The 13,878-nt window shown below is 39.8% G+C and overlaps 3 protein-coding genes across 3 annotated transcripts; all 3 read right to left on the reverse strand.

Moving 5' to 3' along the window:
- Nucleotides 1-775: 775 nt before the first annotated feature.
- Nucleotides 776-9,250, reverse strand: LOC308329453 (calcineurin B homologous protein 1). Its single transcript, XM_080783762.1, has 7 exons — nucleotides 8,844-9,250; nucleotides 8,469-8,541; nucleotides 7,434-7,514; nucleotides 4,961-5,088; nucleotides 4,294-4,355; nucleotides 3,551-3,673; nucleotides 776-2,486 (listed from the first exon to the last, which is right to left on the reverse strand). The coding sequence occupies exons 1-7, from the start codon at nucleotides 8,908-8,910 to the stop codon at nucleotides 2,433-2,435; spliced, it is 588 nt and encodes a 195-aa protein (XP_080639888.1). The 5' UTR covers nucleotides 8,911-9,250; the 3' UTR covers nucleotides 776-2,432.
- A 2,338-nt stretch (nucleotides 9,251-11,588) lies between these two features.
- LOC308329821 (E3 ubiquitin-protein ligase RBX1-like) lies at nucleotides 11,589-11,915 on the reverse strand (the record flags this gene model as incomplete). Its single annotated transcript, XM_080784323.1, has 1 exon — nucleotides 11,589-11,915. The coding sequence occupies one exon, from the start codon at nucleotides 11,913-11,915 to the stop codon at nucleotides 11,589-11,591; it is 327 nt and encodes a 108-aa protein (XP_080640449.1).
- Nucleotides 11,916-13,335: 1,420 nt separating this feature from the next.
- LOC308329299 (ADP-ribosylation factor 4-like) lies at nucleotides 13,336-13,878 on the reverse strand (the record flags this gene model as incomplete). Its single annotated transcript, XM_080783539.1, has 1 exon — nucleotides 13,336-13,878. The coding sequence occupies one exon, from the start codon at nucleotides 13,876-13,878 to the stop codon at nucleotides 13,336-13,338; it is 543 nt and encodes a 180-aa protein (XP_080639665.1).

Here is a 13,878-nt window from a genome sequence, read left to right on the forward strand (position 1 = left end):
TGTGTGATATGGCTGATATGATATTTCAGTAGTGATATGGCTGACTGAGTAAAATAAAACAATCTACCTGAAAATAGATAGCTATAAGTGAAGAGCAATTTCCGCAATTACCATTTCCGCAATTTCCATTTCCGCAATTTCCATTTCCGCAATTTCCGCAATTTCCATTTCCACCATTTCCGCAATTACAATTTCCGCAATTTCCATTTCCATTTCCAACTATTAATGGCAGCTGGGTTTCATCATTCAAATAAAATAGAATTCTGTCCGTTTAGCTATAAAATTATGTCAGGGAATAGGGATACACAGTATGTCTTTCATTTGCATTGCATCTCCCCCCCCCCCCCCCCCCAAGCTTTTATTTTCGTTCGAGTAATAGTACAACTCTAATAGTATTACTTATAATAATGTAATTAAAGATAACTTCATTCAGATTTATTTATTTTTATTTCATTTTCCAGATTTTTTTTTCTTCTTTTTTTTAGATTTTCATTGGTGGGCCAGTCATAATGGTCCCGCGGGCCTGATGTGGCCCGCGGGCCTGAGGTTGAGTATCACTGGTGTATGTCATGCTTTAACTGCTGGACTAGAATCCAGACATCCTGACTTGAAAATACATGAAACCTGGCTCTGATCCACACTTTAGTTTAGTGCATTATGAATATAATACTAAAATATTTGGTGAAACGGCAACTTTTGTCTTTCGGAAATCCATTAGCTGATACAGATAATTTAAATATAACCCACATAGTCCTATTTTCAATCAAAGAAACAGTTTACATAGCGCATGGCACAATTTATTCAAATTAAATTCATAAATCCCTGTGATAATTCCCATCACATGATAAAACATCTTAATTATCTGATTGATGATCTCATCTTCATTAATAAAAACAGGCATGTTGTATTTCCATTATTCAGTTGCTGAAAGGTATTCATGGAAATGATTTTAAGCAAACTTAATTAGAAAATAAAATCAAAACGTCTGCATTTTGGTCAAATACATTGGCCTAGACAGAAAATAGATTTTAATGCATCACATCCTCTCAAGTACCTGGGACTTTACTTGATGAAAAAATAAAAGCATGACAAAATACTAAGCAGTGCATATATAATCGATATAAACATTGTTTCATGGGTTATAGATATATTGTATGCCATCCTGAACTAGCTGTTGAGCCTCTGTACTGATAGCCTAATTTCAACTAGTCTACAGGGTTAAATGGAGACATCCTGTGCTTAATTATAAAGGTCACATTTTGGGGGAAGGACCTTTTGACTATAGGCTGTATATGGCTGTTCAATTCTCAAACATAATCATCTATCAACCATGCTATTTTTTCCCCCTTCAGATTACAGAGATTGGTTGGCAGGAACTGGTAGCACTGTCCGCCTATTATGCTTCAGGGGTGGTAGTAATCTATGGTTCTAATCAGATTTGTTGTTTTTAAACCACATGATTAATTGTCAGTAGAAGTTCATCATTTGGCAAAGTTTTGTGATCGATGGTACTATTTAATTCAGGATTAAATATAATGGGTTGGCGATGGGTTTATGATGCACCAATTGGCATTGTTGCGTTAGAGGCCTTTGGGGTATGGTCAAACTCATGTTGTATTCCAAAACAGGGAAATTACAATCTTTTGGCAGTAGCTGGGTTAACCCATATGAAAGATCAAGCATACAAACAATATCGGTTTCCTGTGTATCTTTTATGTGATATTTTATGAGGGGAGACCCACAACCCATGGCACTTGAGTGGATAAAAAAAAATACAACAGAAGTAAGTCCTTTGAGAATGCTTAAGGGAAAAAGGAGGACAACCTCAAAAGCCAGAGACTTGCTATGCAACAAGACAGAGAGGAGTCTTAGATCTTACTTGCAATAAAACACATGCTTTTTGCAGTTGATAATTTACAGCTTTAAAAATGTACTTCCAACATCTGCATATTTTATATATGGACAATGAGGCAGCACATGATAAATATCCATATTCAGGAGGATAGTGTGAGTAAGCTTTAAATTAGCATGACCATGCCTTCTCAGCTTACCCATTTACAATTGCAAAAGCCTGGTCGTACCATGATATACTATCAATCATTGTTCATGTTATGAATAGCAGAAGAGCGATGGTACTAACTGGCAGACAAAAAGAAAGAAATAAATAATGTTCCACTTCTGGGAGGATGGAAAAAAATTACATTGTGACAGCATAATAAAACAACCCAAGGCACGCAACTTTTTCCCTTTGTTTATGGAGCAGTGCAAAGGCAGAAACTCAAATGAGATGTATGGCGTCGTCTACCTAATGCTTGATCAAGAGAACATGTACTGTAGGTCAGGCCATGGCAGCTGGCCCGTTGAGTGTTGAAATAGGGTTGGGTCTTGATATCAACTGGCATGGCAAAGCACCTTTCAGAGTGGTCAATTCCTCAGTGCAGGAAGCGGATGCTCATTTTCTGCTCCACGTCCACCTTCTCCAATACCTGAGAAAAGCATAAAAATGACACTATTCAAGCTAACAATAACAGTCATGAGATTTTAGGTGGCAGTTTTGTGTAGAGCATGACACTGAATAAGCTTACATGGACTGCAATAATGCGACTTCTGGGCTTGCCTTGAAACAGAATATTTCATTAACCCGTTACAAACTCAGATCAAATGCTTGGGTGTGTCATGCCCTCAACAAAATCTGAGGCTGGAAAAAAAATCCTTGCTTTTTTTGGACCCTGGTCTTGGGACGGACAGACGAGACTCAAACTGGCTTCTGTGTTTCCCCTAGAGAGCTTTAAAAGGATTGCCATAGGCACACTTCCCAAACATTGCTGTATAGCAAATATTGGTTCTCTTGCTTTTTAGTTTATTAGCAAAATTCTTTGCTTAGTTTTGATATATTAGCCTTTATTGGTTGCGTTAGACGTTCCTGTTCTCCTTGTAAAAGAGACTTCAGTCTCAATGTGGTTTTTACTGGTTAAATAAATAAATACAAATTAGGTTGCATGCGATTGTCAATATTTTATTTTAGGTTTTTCCAGTGATTAGGGCTGCAACTATCAATTTTCTTAGCGATTATTCTATCAATTACTTTTTCGTTTCAGCAAGAAGCATGTTCTTTTAATATTTTATATCAATTAGATTTTCCTCAAGCTCCCAGGATTAGATAATTGACACTGGGTAAAAAAAAAAAGGGGTTACAAAATTGTGGGATAAAACATAAAATCTTCCACATTTTGACAAAATCTTAACCGTAGAACACTGAACATCTTTTTGTCACACCATCACTAATCACAGGTATATTTTACCCAATGTAAAATATTAAATAAAAAATACATGGCAACTTGAGGTACTCTTTTCACAAAATAAATTAGATTAGAAAAAAGTGGGTATTATTTTATAAATATTCCTTAATAAAAGAGCTGGGAATGTCTCCTTTGGTTCATGGTACATGCGAGAATGGTCCTGTGGGAAAAAGCCCATTGTGGGCGTTTAGTGTTCTAGGGTTAATAGAAAGAAATGGTAATTCTAAACTGGTGCCCTTTAGCCCACTAACCTTTATGAATTCATTAAAAGAAATTGAATTGTCGCCGTTCTGATCAGCTTCCTGGATGGTCCTGTCAGCAATGCTGCCTAGCTGTTCATCTGAAATGTTCACACCAACCATCATACGCAAGACCTGTAGAAATTATATAAAATGTAAAACACCTTCTGGCAAACTTGATCTATTGTCACTTTTTATACATGATGGAATACTGTAAGTGCTTGCATTTGAACATAATTTGTAAAACACTAGACTAGTGGACTTAAAATGATTACAATATGGAAGACATTTTTACTGGGTTGAAATAGAACAATAACACATTACTCAGGGCTGGATGCAGAGCAAGATCCGTCTACCAAGTAATTTAACCCTGGGATTAAAGCAATTGCAGGTCACACAATGTCACCGAAACAAAGATGGCTTCATGGATGGACAGAAAACATCATGGGAGGAGAGAGCAGAGAGGAAGCTAAAATACAGGATATTAGATTGTCTGGCAAATCAACCTGTAGTTAAGGTTAAGAAATTACATTATCAGGGGTCAAAGTCCTCTCTCTAACAGCAGATAAATACTCTACACAGTACTTTGGAAGGGAGTGAATGTTATACAATAGCGTTTGGTCCCGTACGAGTAATCATGGTGTAAACGGCAATTCTGTTATTAAGGGGGGATAATGGTGTTTGGCTATCCTGTTATCCAGAATGACACAGATTCCCATGTGATGTCAAACATTTGCTCTCAGCAAACCTCTCACCTGTAACAGCTCATCACGAGAGATTTTGTCATCCCTGTCCAGGTCGTACAGACGGAAGGCAACTGGCAACAAAACAAAAAAGGGTTTTCACTTTTCAGCCAGTCTCTGAACATATCCGAGACGCACCAAAAGTCCGACATGCAGAAATCACCAGTCACCCAGGACATACGTTGCGTCGTGCTTGCAGTTAGGGTTAGGTTGCCGGTTTAATGACTGTCGGACCTTTGGTGTGTCGGAACTAAAGTCTGTACGCAATCTGAGAACAGACATTTTTAAGAGTAGGTTTTACCGTCTGCAGGCCTCAATAGTGGGTGCAAGCCAGAAATTTGTATTACCATGGGGTTACAGGCCAAAGTGAAATTACACTTTTGCCCAGGACCCAAACTAGCACCTTTTTATTTATTAAAAAGGAAATGATTAGATCCTTTCATTTTATTTAAAAATATTTTCTGTAAATGTAGGAAAAGGGGACAAAATATATTTTGCTTGCGACCCAAAAAAAAAAAAAAACTTGTCCGCGACCCAAAGATGGGTTTCGACACATTGTTGGGAAACAGTGGGAGTATACAATCGTACAGGAAAAGTATTGCAGTATTTTGCAGGAACTGGTGTTATTTTCCCCAATGTCTCAAATCCACCCCCTCATACTGAAAGTGCTCAGACTCACAAAGTAACTTGTTGGTCCTGCTGTTGAGTGGCTCGCTGTCAGTTCGGTCTTTATGCTTCTCATTGTCCTCAATGGGTCTGAAGTGAGCCAGGGTTCTCATGAAACCCCTGAAGTTCACCTGGTCCTCCCTGAAAGACAAAGTAGCATGGTCAAAACAAAGATTCCAATTGGGTTTTATAAAAAAATAAAATTTTAGGGCTGCTATCCAAATTTGGGGTGCTAGATCCTAGAAGGGCTAAGCTACTTAATAAGCTTCTCTGTGTAGCTAGAAAATGCATTTTGTTTAATTGGATTCATGAAAAACATCCATCAGTGACTCAGTGGTATAGAGAAATCTACAGAGTACTTCCAATGGAAAGGCTCAGTGCCAAATTAAAAGAGAGAAAATAATTTTATTTAATTTTTTTGTTCCAGAGATACCCAGAAGCAAAGATTTGAGTTAAACAATTATAAGAAATCACACCCGTGTGAACTGAGTGGTGCAATCCGCCCCCCCCCCCCCCCCCCCCCTCTCATATATATATATATATATATTAAAAGATTTTCACAAATCTTAAGGATTTAAAGTTTCAAAGGAATCTACCATCTAAATTATACTATTGGCATTATTTTCTTATTCACAAAAACAGGGGTTGGTGGGTATCTACACTGCAGCACATCTCTGGATTAGCCACAATTTGCAACTCTAGATTTTTGAGTGGTGCAACCACTCCAAGGAACAGCAATGTTGGTGTTAATGCGACTATGTATGTGACGATGTGACTTTAAAGGAGAATTCCATGCTAGAAGGCTTTTTTACCTTTCTTTGTAGTTGTGACGTCCCCACCAAAGAGGTCCAGGTGTTTTTTGGGCAAGAATTCCTTATTGGCTATTTCCCCTACCATAAGCCCTCAATGAATTGCATTGAATGGAAATTGAATGGGGCTATGGGGTGTTGTGCTAATTCGCTTATTTCCATCGAAATAAGTAGTAAAGTGTGCCGCTTGGGATATTATTTACATTATGAAGAGAGGATATATACAAAAAATATATATATATGAGCGATGGAAATAAGCGAATTAGCACAAAACCCCATAGCCCCATTCAATTCATGTAGGGCTTATGGTAGGGGAAATAGCCATTAAGGAGCTTTTGCACAAAATAACACCTGGACCTCTTTGGTGGGGACGTAACAACTACAAAGAAAGGTAAGAAAGCCCTTTAGTATGGAATTCTTCTTTAATGAGTACCAGTAGGGGCGCTGTTGTGCCAGAAACAGAGAGAGGGATAGTGCTGCACTGTTGCCTGCTAATATGAGAGAGAGAGAGAGAGAGAGAGAGAGAGAGAAAATGGCACCACTCAGTTCACACAGGTGTGATTTTTTTATAATGTAGTGAATCTAGAGTTGCAATACCCTCCATTGACTCCCCACTCATCCAATTTGCGTTTGCGATCTGCTTGTATTAAACAACGTTAAACTCACCAACATTGCAGCTGTAGTCCAAGTTTGAATTATCCTCTTTCAATCTGCCGAGCTTGTTTTTCATAAAAATCCACCGTAGACATGTTATGAGCTACTTTCTGTCAAGAACTTCTGTGCAAGTGATTATTTTTCTAAGTGCTGGAGTTTGGAAGCACTCGTCGTAAGTCACTGAACGGCCCTGCATGCCATCTGTTTCGCATTTGCACATAATGCAGGAGGCAGCGGCGCTTCCAAACTCCCAACACTTAAAAAAAGAATCACTTGCACAGAATTTCTTGACAGAAAGTAGCATTTGGGGATTTTTATGAAAAACAAGCTAGGCAGATTGAAAGAGGATAATTTGAAGCTTGGACTACAGCTGCAATGTTGGTGAGTTTAACGTCGTTTAAGACAAGCAGATCGCAAACGCAAATTGGATCAGTGGGGAGTCAATGGAGGGTATTGCAACTCTAGATTCACCACATTATAAAAATATATAGAGTTGCAAATTGCAGCTAATCTCTGGATATACAAAGAAAAACACAAATAAGCTGAGATTCTGCAGTTGCTTTCAATGAGGGCTTTAGTGTGCCGACCCTTCTGCTGAAGGATCAAGCGGCTTCCAACCAAAACTAAACCAAGCCTGAGGCAAAAACATATCTGTAACCATTAAAAAACCACATCTAAAATCAAGGACGCCTACACATTGGATTTTTTGGGATCATAACATGTGGAAAAAAGCTCTGGTTAAAAACAAGCGGGACTACATATCAAAACAAGCACTAAACCAAAGAATACACTTCAAATCCTGAGTTAGGACTGTTGTTTACCAGATAGCTCTTTTTGGTTTTATACTATGAATGTTGTTAATTAGTCAATGCATTACTGGTCACATCTACTGCTGTTTGATGTACACACACTGCTGTTTTGACACTCAATCTTGTGGTGATTGTGACTCAGGCCTATAATGTGTACTCTTGAGGGAAAAACAAGAATACAGCTGAGAGCAGACCAACAACAGTGAACACTCACCCCTCAGGGAAGAAGGCGTTGATAATTCTGTCTCCCAGAGGATTGATAGCCAACTCCGGGATCCTTTGGAAATCTTCTCGACTGTAGGAATCAGGGATGGAGGTAGTGAGCTCACAATTTATTTTAAAGGAATACAAAGCGTGCAACCCAACCCTCACAGCAAATAACCACCACAGCTCTTAAAAATAGGTTTAATTATTGATAAATATGTTAACTCAGTGACTTGCCAGTATTATTATTAAATTCGACACAGAAACCAGACATCAAACTCAACATTACAGGAAAGCGGTTACAAAGGTAACCCAGGCTTTATAACAAGTGAGATGACTCGCCTGCATAATGAAAGAGTTTCCCTCTGGAACCTGTTTTTGTATGATAATAGTACGTCAATGCAACAGTCTATCTGGCGGATGAGATATTCGGACGTGAATGTTGTGTCAACTGATGATTAAAACAAGTCACCTTGGATCCAAAGCCAGGTGGTTTCTGACTGCACACAACCCAAGTAAAAGCTACAGTGCAAGGACACAGGGATCCTGTGTTTATTATGTGTAAACATGCAATCTGAGAAAACTGGTGCTGTGTAACAACACTATAAACGGATGTGGCCATGTAAAGGCATGTATTCTCTTTTACAATGGAATAATAATGGGCGCAACATTGTTCTGATTATTGTAGTGTAGTCTATTGTTGTCTAAAAGACGGGAGACACATTCCCCTCTTTTTCACTTGGTTATTTTGTGGGGATGTTATCCTACTTTTTCATAACCTTTGGAATTCAAAAACATTCAATGATTACCCATTTCTTCACCTATTGCTTGTTCTGTATATATTATGCATGCAGAGACATTATGCATGCAGTTGTTACTTCAGTTTCAGTTGAATAGTCATGCCAAGTGCCCAAATTAGCTCTGGTCCATAGCTCTAATGGACTAGAGCTAGCCCCAAATGAGACAGAAATCTTAGTAAAGTGTTCCATTAGCCAATAACAATTGTAAAATACAAATATATACATATAAATACACGTATAATTACCTGAGGGTTCCGTTTTCACCTTTATCAAGGCTGGTGAAGCGACTGTACAGACGTGTGATCTGACTGTGAGAAACTGCAAGGGGACGGACAGACAGGTCACAACTCAAACGTCGTTACTGTGTAACTGTATGACACTAATGACAGACTGAGACTTTCAGCTAAATTGTTGCACTAATTAACAGACTATTGATGATTCCAAACAATGTCATATTGATTGATGATTTTGACATCTAAAAGTATGTTGCCAGTTATACATTATATTAGATGACGTTCATTGAACCCAGAGATAAAATGACATGAAATGTTTAACCACAAAGCGTTTTGGCGTCCGTGTCTCCCAAAACCAACCCAGCAATTAGTCTGAGCTCAACTTACAGCCCGTTTCCTTCTTGATTTCTTCAATTTCCTCTTCTCTGAGTAATGTGGACGCCCGTGAACCCATGGTGAATGATAAACCTCGCAATCAAGCGGTAAAAAAAAAAGAAACTCAAAGTAATTCCTCCAGCAGTCTAAAAGTTGTCCGAGCTAGCTCAAAGCCAGACAAGAGCTAACACTCCTCCTAGCTACGCTACTGGCTCTCGTTTGAAGTGAATTCTCGCTTTAATGACAGATGGACATTAGCTGCTGCTCTCTTGCTGGAAATGAATCCAATCGGTTGTTTTCTGTCTTCCTTGCTGATGCTGGTCTGTTCCTTTCAAAAACCTTGTCGATCTCGTCGTCTGTCTTGCTGCTGCTACTACTACTGTCTGCTAGCTATTATCTTACTTACAGCTGAGCTAACCTCACAGCAGCTGAGCTGTTGGTGGGTGGGCACGTAAAGTGTAGATCCCATAGCGCGGAGGCACAGTCACGTTCTGATTGGTTAGTTGGTTGCACATCGCACTGCTGCTAAAAAGCTACTTATTATCTACTTTTGATCAAATAAAAGTGTGTCGCGCGCGCACAATGAAAGAATGCTCTGTATAATTGCATTTAAATTGCAATCTCTCTTTTTCTTTTTTTTTCAAAGATACCGGTAGATAGAAATATACTGTGGATACTTTTAGCACAATATCGCCCTCGTGTGGTTAGTAATGTAAATTATTTGTCCCCGTTGAACTCTACTTTCAATGAGGACAAACATTGTTTAATAATATAGGTATCATCATCATCATCATCATTCTCAATAGAAACTTTCAAAATCCACGTTTTTCTGATTGATTAGAAATTGCAATTATGTTGCAAAATAAATATCTGTCAAAACATTGTAAAGGTGGTCTAGGTAGGACAGTTTTTCCCAGACTTTTTAGCTCGTGACCCAAAGAGAAGTTGTCTGGACCTGAGCAGCCTAGGTGCCCAGACGGTTACCGTCCGGGCCATAACTTACTTCCGATTTTTGAGGGGCCCCTCCTATGCCCAGCTTTGTGTGTTTGTGTGTACCCCATGATTGACTGAGCGATTTGATTGGCTGAGCAATGTACAGAAAATTGAGGAATTGTGATTTGCCGGATGTGATGATGTATGATAGATAGCGCCTCTCACTTCACACGGGTGTGATTTTATAAATTGAAATTTGAAAAAGGTAAATGGAAATAAATTATATTTAGTGACACAAAAAGTGTGATCCTGTCTGTCCCTTATGCCCATATATGGAGACCTCTCTATGACTTGTCTGTGCAATTACTTCATAGTACTGATGTCACGGACGGGCACCAAGTATACTCTGACAACGGATACAACTGGAGGGGCCTGTGTTCCATAGGCGTTCTTCTGGGCAGAGTTAAGAACAAAAAGGAGCTTAGTTGACACCACAGTTAAAGACAAATCAAGTCATACTTACTACATAATCATACTAACTTATCACAGTTTTCCATTAAACAGGAATGACTCAGTCAGGTGCAACAAGCACCTGTTAATTGTTAATTTCCGACATTCTTTTGTTGGTTCTAGCAAGGTACTAGCAATGTAGTCCAGGCGCTTTTCAAGCACCTGGCAAAAAAAAGTTTCACACAAGAAATTCCTATTCCGGAACCACCAAGGAAAACATTTTGAGTCCTCTCTTTCATACTATGAGTCAGAACCTAGGTTGTATTTCTTGATAGCTTCATCCATCGCAAAAATTGCAAACGTATCTTTAAAAAAAAGTGTTTGAAATAGAGGGGAAAGCAATAGGGGTGACACAGAGAAGGTGAAGTTGTCCACAGTTAGTTTCCATACTTCATAAAGACTTAAACTCCCATTCTCTATTGTCTATCGGAGTGTTTCTCAATGTGGAGTCATTGAGGGTGTTCCAGATAGTTAGGAACCAAATGGACACTTACAGGACAAAACCTAACTTCCCTAAAAGCGCTCATCATAACCACCTGAGCAGCCATTAATATTCAGCTGGTGTGCCAATGGAACCAATTGGACCCACTCCGAGTTAAAAAATTATAGTGCAGATTGGGGTCCCAGAGATAAAAAGTCCATGACCTAGTGCAAATAAAATTGGGGGTCCTTGAAATTAAAAATATATGGTCCCTTACTCCCTTGTCAATTCTCTGGTCTTCACCCAGTGAAACAAGTGAAAAAGCCTGATTTCAGACCTGTGGTCTCCTCAGATGTGGCATCTTTGGCCTGGCAACTATTGTGAAGGTTTCCTTTCCTTTCCTTTCCTTTGGGAGCCAGTAACATTATGTTTGATTGGGGTGCAGGTTATGATCAGTTGGCCATATATTAAGTTGTCTTCCTTCATGTCGTTTTCCTCCCACTTCGTCTTCAGGTCCTCGTTCACTAGCCACCTTAAACCTTTACAGGTTTATGGTGGGTGAAATTCACTTTTTAATGAACGCTCCATTATGTTGTTTTGGTGAGATGAGAAAAGAATGGAGGTAGAGTACAAGAAAAAAATACATCCAGGAATTCCCTCCTGGTACTCTCCCACAGTTCATTGAAGCCTGGAAGATGCTGAAACGAGATGCATGCTCGAACCAGCTCTGTAGACAACAGGTACATTCAAGGGATGCTGGGCTCTTCCGCCCCATTGCATAGCCACTGATCTTTCATTCCTTCAGACTGGGCCAGTTTCACCAGCTTATTCTGACATCGTATAGATGTCGTGTCAGGATCTGAGTCATGTTCTTTAGATCTTCAAAGACCTTGTTAGTTTCCATACTTCTGAAATTCCCATTCCCGGTTGTCTAGAGGGCACACCTGTCTGTTCTTCAACCAGCGAGAAATACAGTGGAAGTGGAAAGCGTGATTACAAACACCCCAGGCAACTTTGCACTCCTCATTTGTGTTAGAGCCTTGGTTGGCCTGGCACTCAATACAAAGATCCATGATGTGATTGCGACAGATAGCACAGTTGTCCACTACAATGTCCCAAGACCACAATGCCACAGAATTCCATTTCTTCACTTCAAAAGGTTTCTTGCCGACTCTGCTGTTCGTGCCACTCGGCATATCAACATCCATAGGAGTTGCCATTTTGGCAATAATGCTTTGTGCGTATATGTTTCCTGTATACAGATATTATTGTAAGATACCCACAAAATATGAATGATTGTCCATTGAACAAGTCTCTTTTAAACAGAATCTTGTGTCATCAAATGCGACATCAGGGTACTCCATATATAGGCATTTGCTGTTTATCATGAATTGCTACTGACGTAATAGAATGGCCCCCAACATTTATATATTTTATAATAATAAAAGTGAATAAGGATTGGATTGGGATGAAACCATGCCCAAATATGGCATAGATAACGCCATAGATGACATCATATAGTAGCCTCATGAAGGCATACACTGCCGTTTTGTTTTTATAGCATGGCTCTTCTACATGCAGGAGGTGAGTTGTGTCTGTTTGTTCATGGATAATCTTTCAAGTCACTGGAACGATCAGTACCAACTTTATTTTCCTGGGAAGTACATTCGAGATGCATAGACCCTGTCAAACTATGCAAATGTAAACATTTTTATTGGTGAGTGGATCACGGGAAGAATGTTGAAAAAAAGACTTTGGAACTGAGCCCAAACCCCATGTGTTCTATACCAAACAAACTGAGAAACTTACAATGTACAATTAGTAAAACGAGATGGGGTCCAATAACATCATGGCTCCCCTGTGAGATTCACAGGGTCACAACGTTGCATTAATGACATCGGAGTTGCTCAAATATGGAGTAGTGGTGGTGGATCAGAGATTGTCAATTCACAAAATGTGAAAAACACATATTCACAATTATGAAACATATTCAGGGATTGATTTACTAAACAGGCCTAAGATCAGTGTAAGGCCCAAACCAAACCACACCAATGATTCGCCATGCAACTCCTTGCAACCAAACGGTTGCGAGTAGTTGTTGCAATGTTGCATGCAACCATTATTGCGAACACAGTGATTGCGAACGCAGTGAGCACTTACTATGAGACCTAGCAGATCATGTCTGTCTTGTCTGTCCGTGTGTCCGTCCCGCTATCCAAATATGGAGTGTGTTGCATCAGCAATCACTCAACTCCATATATGGGCACAAAAGGGGCCAGGTCCACTCAGCTCCATATATGGGCACAAAAGGGGCCAGGTCCACATATACAGTAACAGCGGGACAGACAGACAGACAGACATGATCTGCAGGGTCTCAGCTGCGTTCGCTTCCCGCGTCTTACTGGTCCCCAATGGCAGTTGCAATGACTGTTGTGTTGCAACTAGTTGCATTGGTGTGGTTTGGGCCTAATGGTTTGCCAGCTTAGCTGTGGACGCACAGACACAAAAGAACATGCAGAAGAGCACTGTTCTAAAGGGCTCACCCCTTTTAGGTGCAACAACATAAAAAGGAAAAAGGTTTGCATTTGTTGCATTCTTGAAATAACCCATCGCTCCAGCCGACTCCAGTCCTCTTCCTCTCTAGTGTTTTGTCAGCTCATTGGATAGCCAGTCCAGTCCCTCATATATACCTTTACCTTGGGTAGCACAGGTAGCCTGGATGTACCATGTTCTGTTGCGACAGCTCTGCAGGCCCAACCTGTATGATAGTTCATTCACTGGCATAGCATTAGGCAAGTCCTGTTTGTTAGCGAATACCAGCAGCACTGCCTGACTTAGGCCACCCTCTTGCAACAATCTGACCAGTTCCTCTGCAGACTCTTCTACTCTATCTCTGTCATTGCTGTCCACAACATAGATAAGACCATGCGTGTTCTGGAAGTACTGTCTCCAGAGAGGTCGGATTTTGGCCTGACCACCCACATCCCACACAGTGAAGCAGATGTTCTTGTACTCTACGGTCTCCACGTTAAAACCAATGGTTGGGATAGCCTTAATAATTTGTCCAAGCTTCATTTTGTAAAGGATGGTGGTTTTTCCAGCAGCATCCAAACCAAGCATAAGTATGCTCATCTGCTTCTTTCCAAAAAGCTTTAGGAACATGGACGAAATTATGAGCCCCAT

The sequence above is a fragment of the Protomyctophum bolini genome, assembly GCF_963924005.1.
Source record: "Protomyctophum bolini genome assembly, chromosome: 15".
NCBI classification, from domain to species: domain Eukaryota; kingdom Metazoa; phylum Chordata; class Actinopteri; order Myctophiformes; family Myctophidae; genus Protomyctophum; species Protomyctophum bolini.

Bases quoted from the DNA above. Each gene is read 5' to 3' on its own strand.
- LOC308329453 (XM_080783762.1), bottom strand. From the start codon at position 8,910: ATGGGTTCACGGGCGTCCACATTACTCAGAGAAGAGGAAATTGAAGAA. The intron at 7,515-8,468 runs GTAATTATACGT...TGATTCCTACAG, and splicing joins GGTGAAAACGGAACCCTCAG to TCGAGAAGATTTCCAAAGGA. The intron at 3,674-4,293 runs GTGAGAGGTTTG...TAATTTCTACAG, and splicing joins CTCGTGATGAGCTGTTACAG to GTCTTGCGTATGATGGTTGG.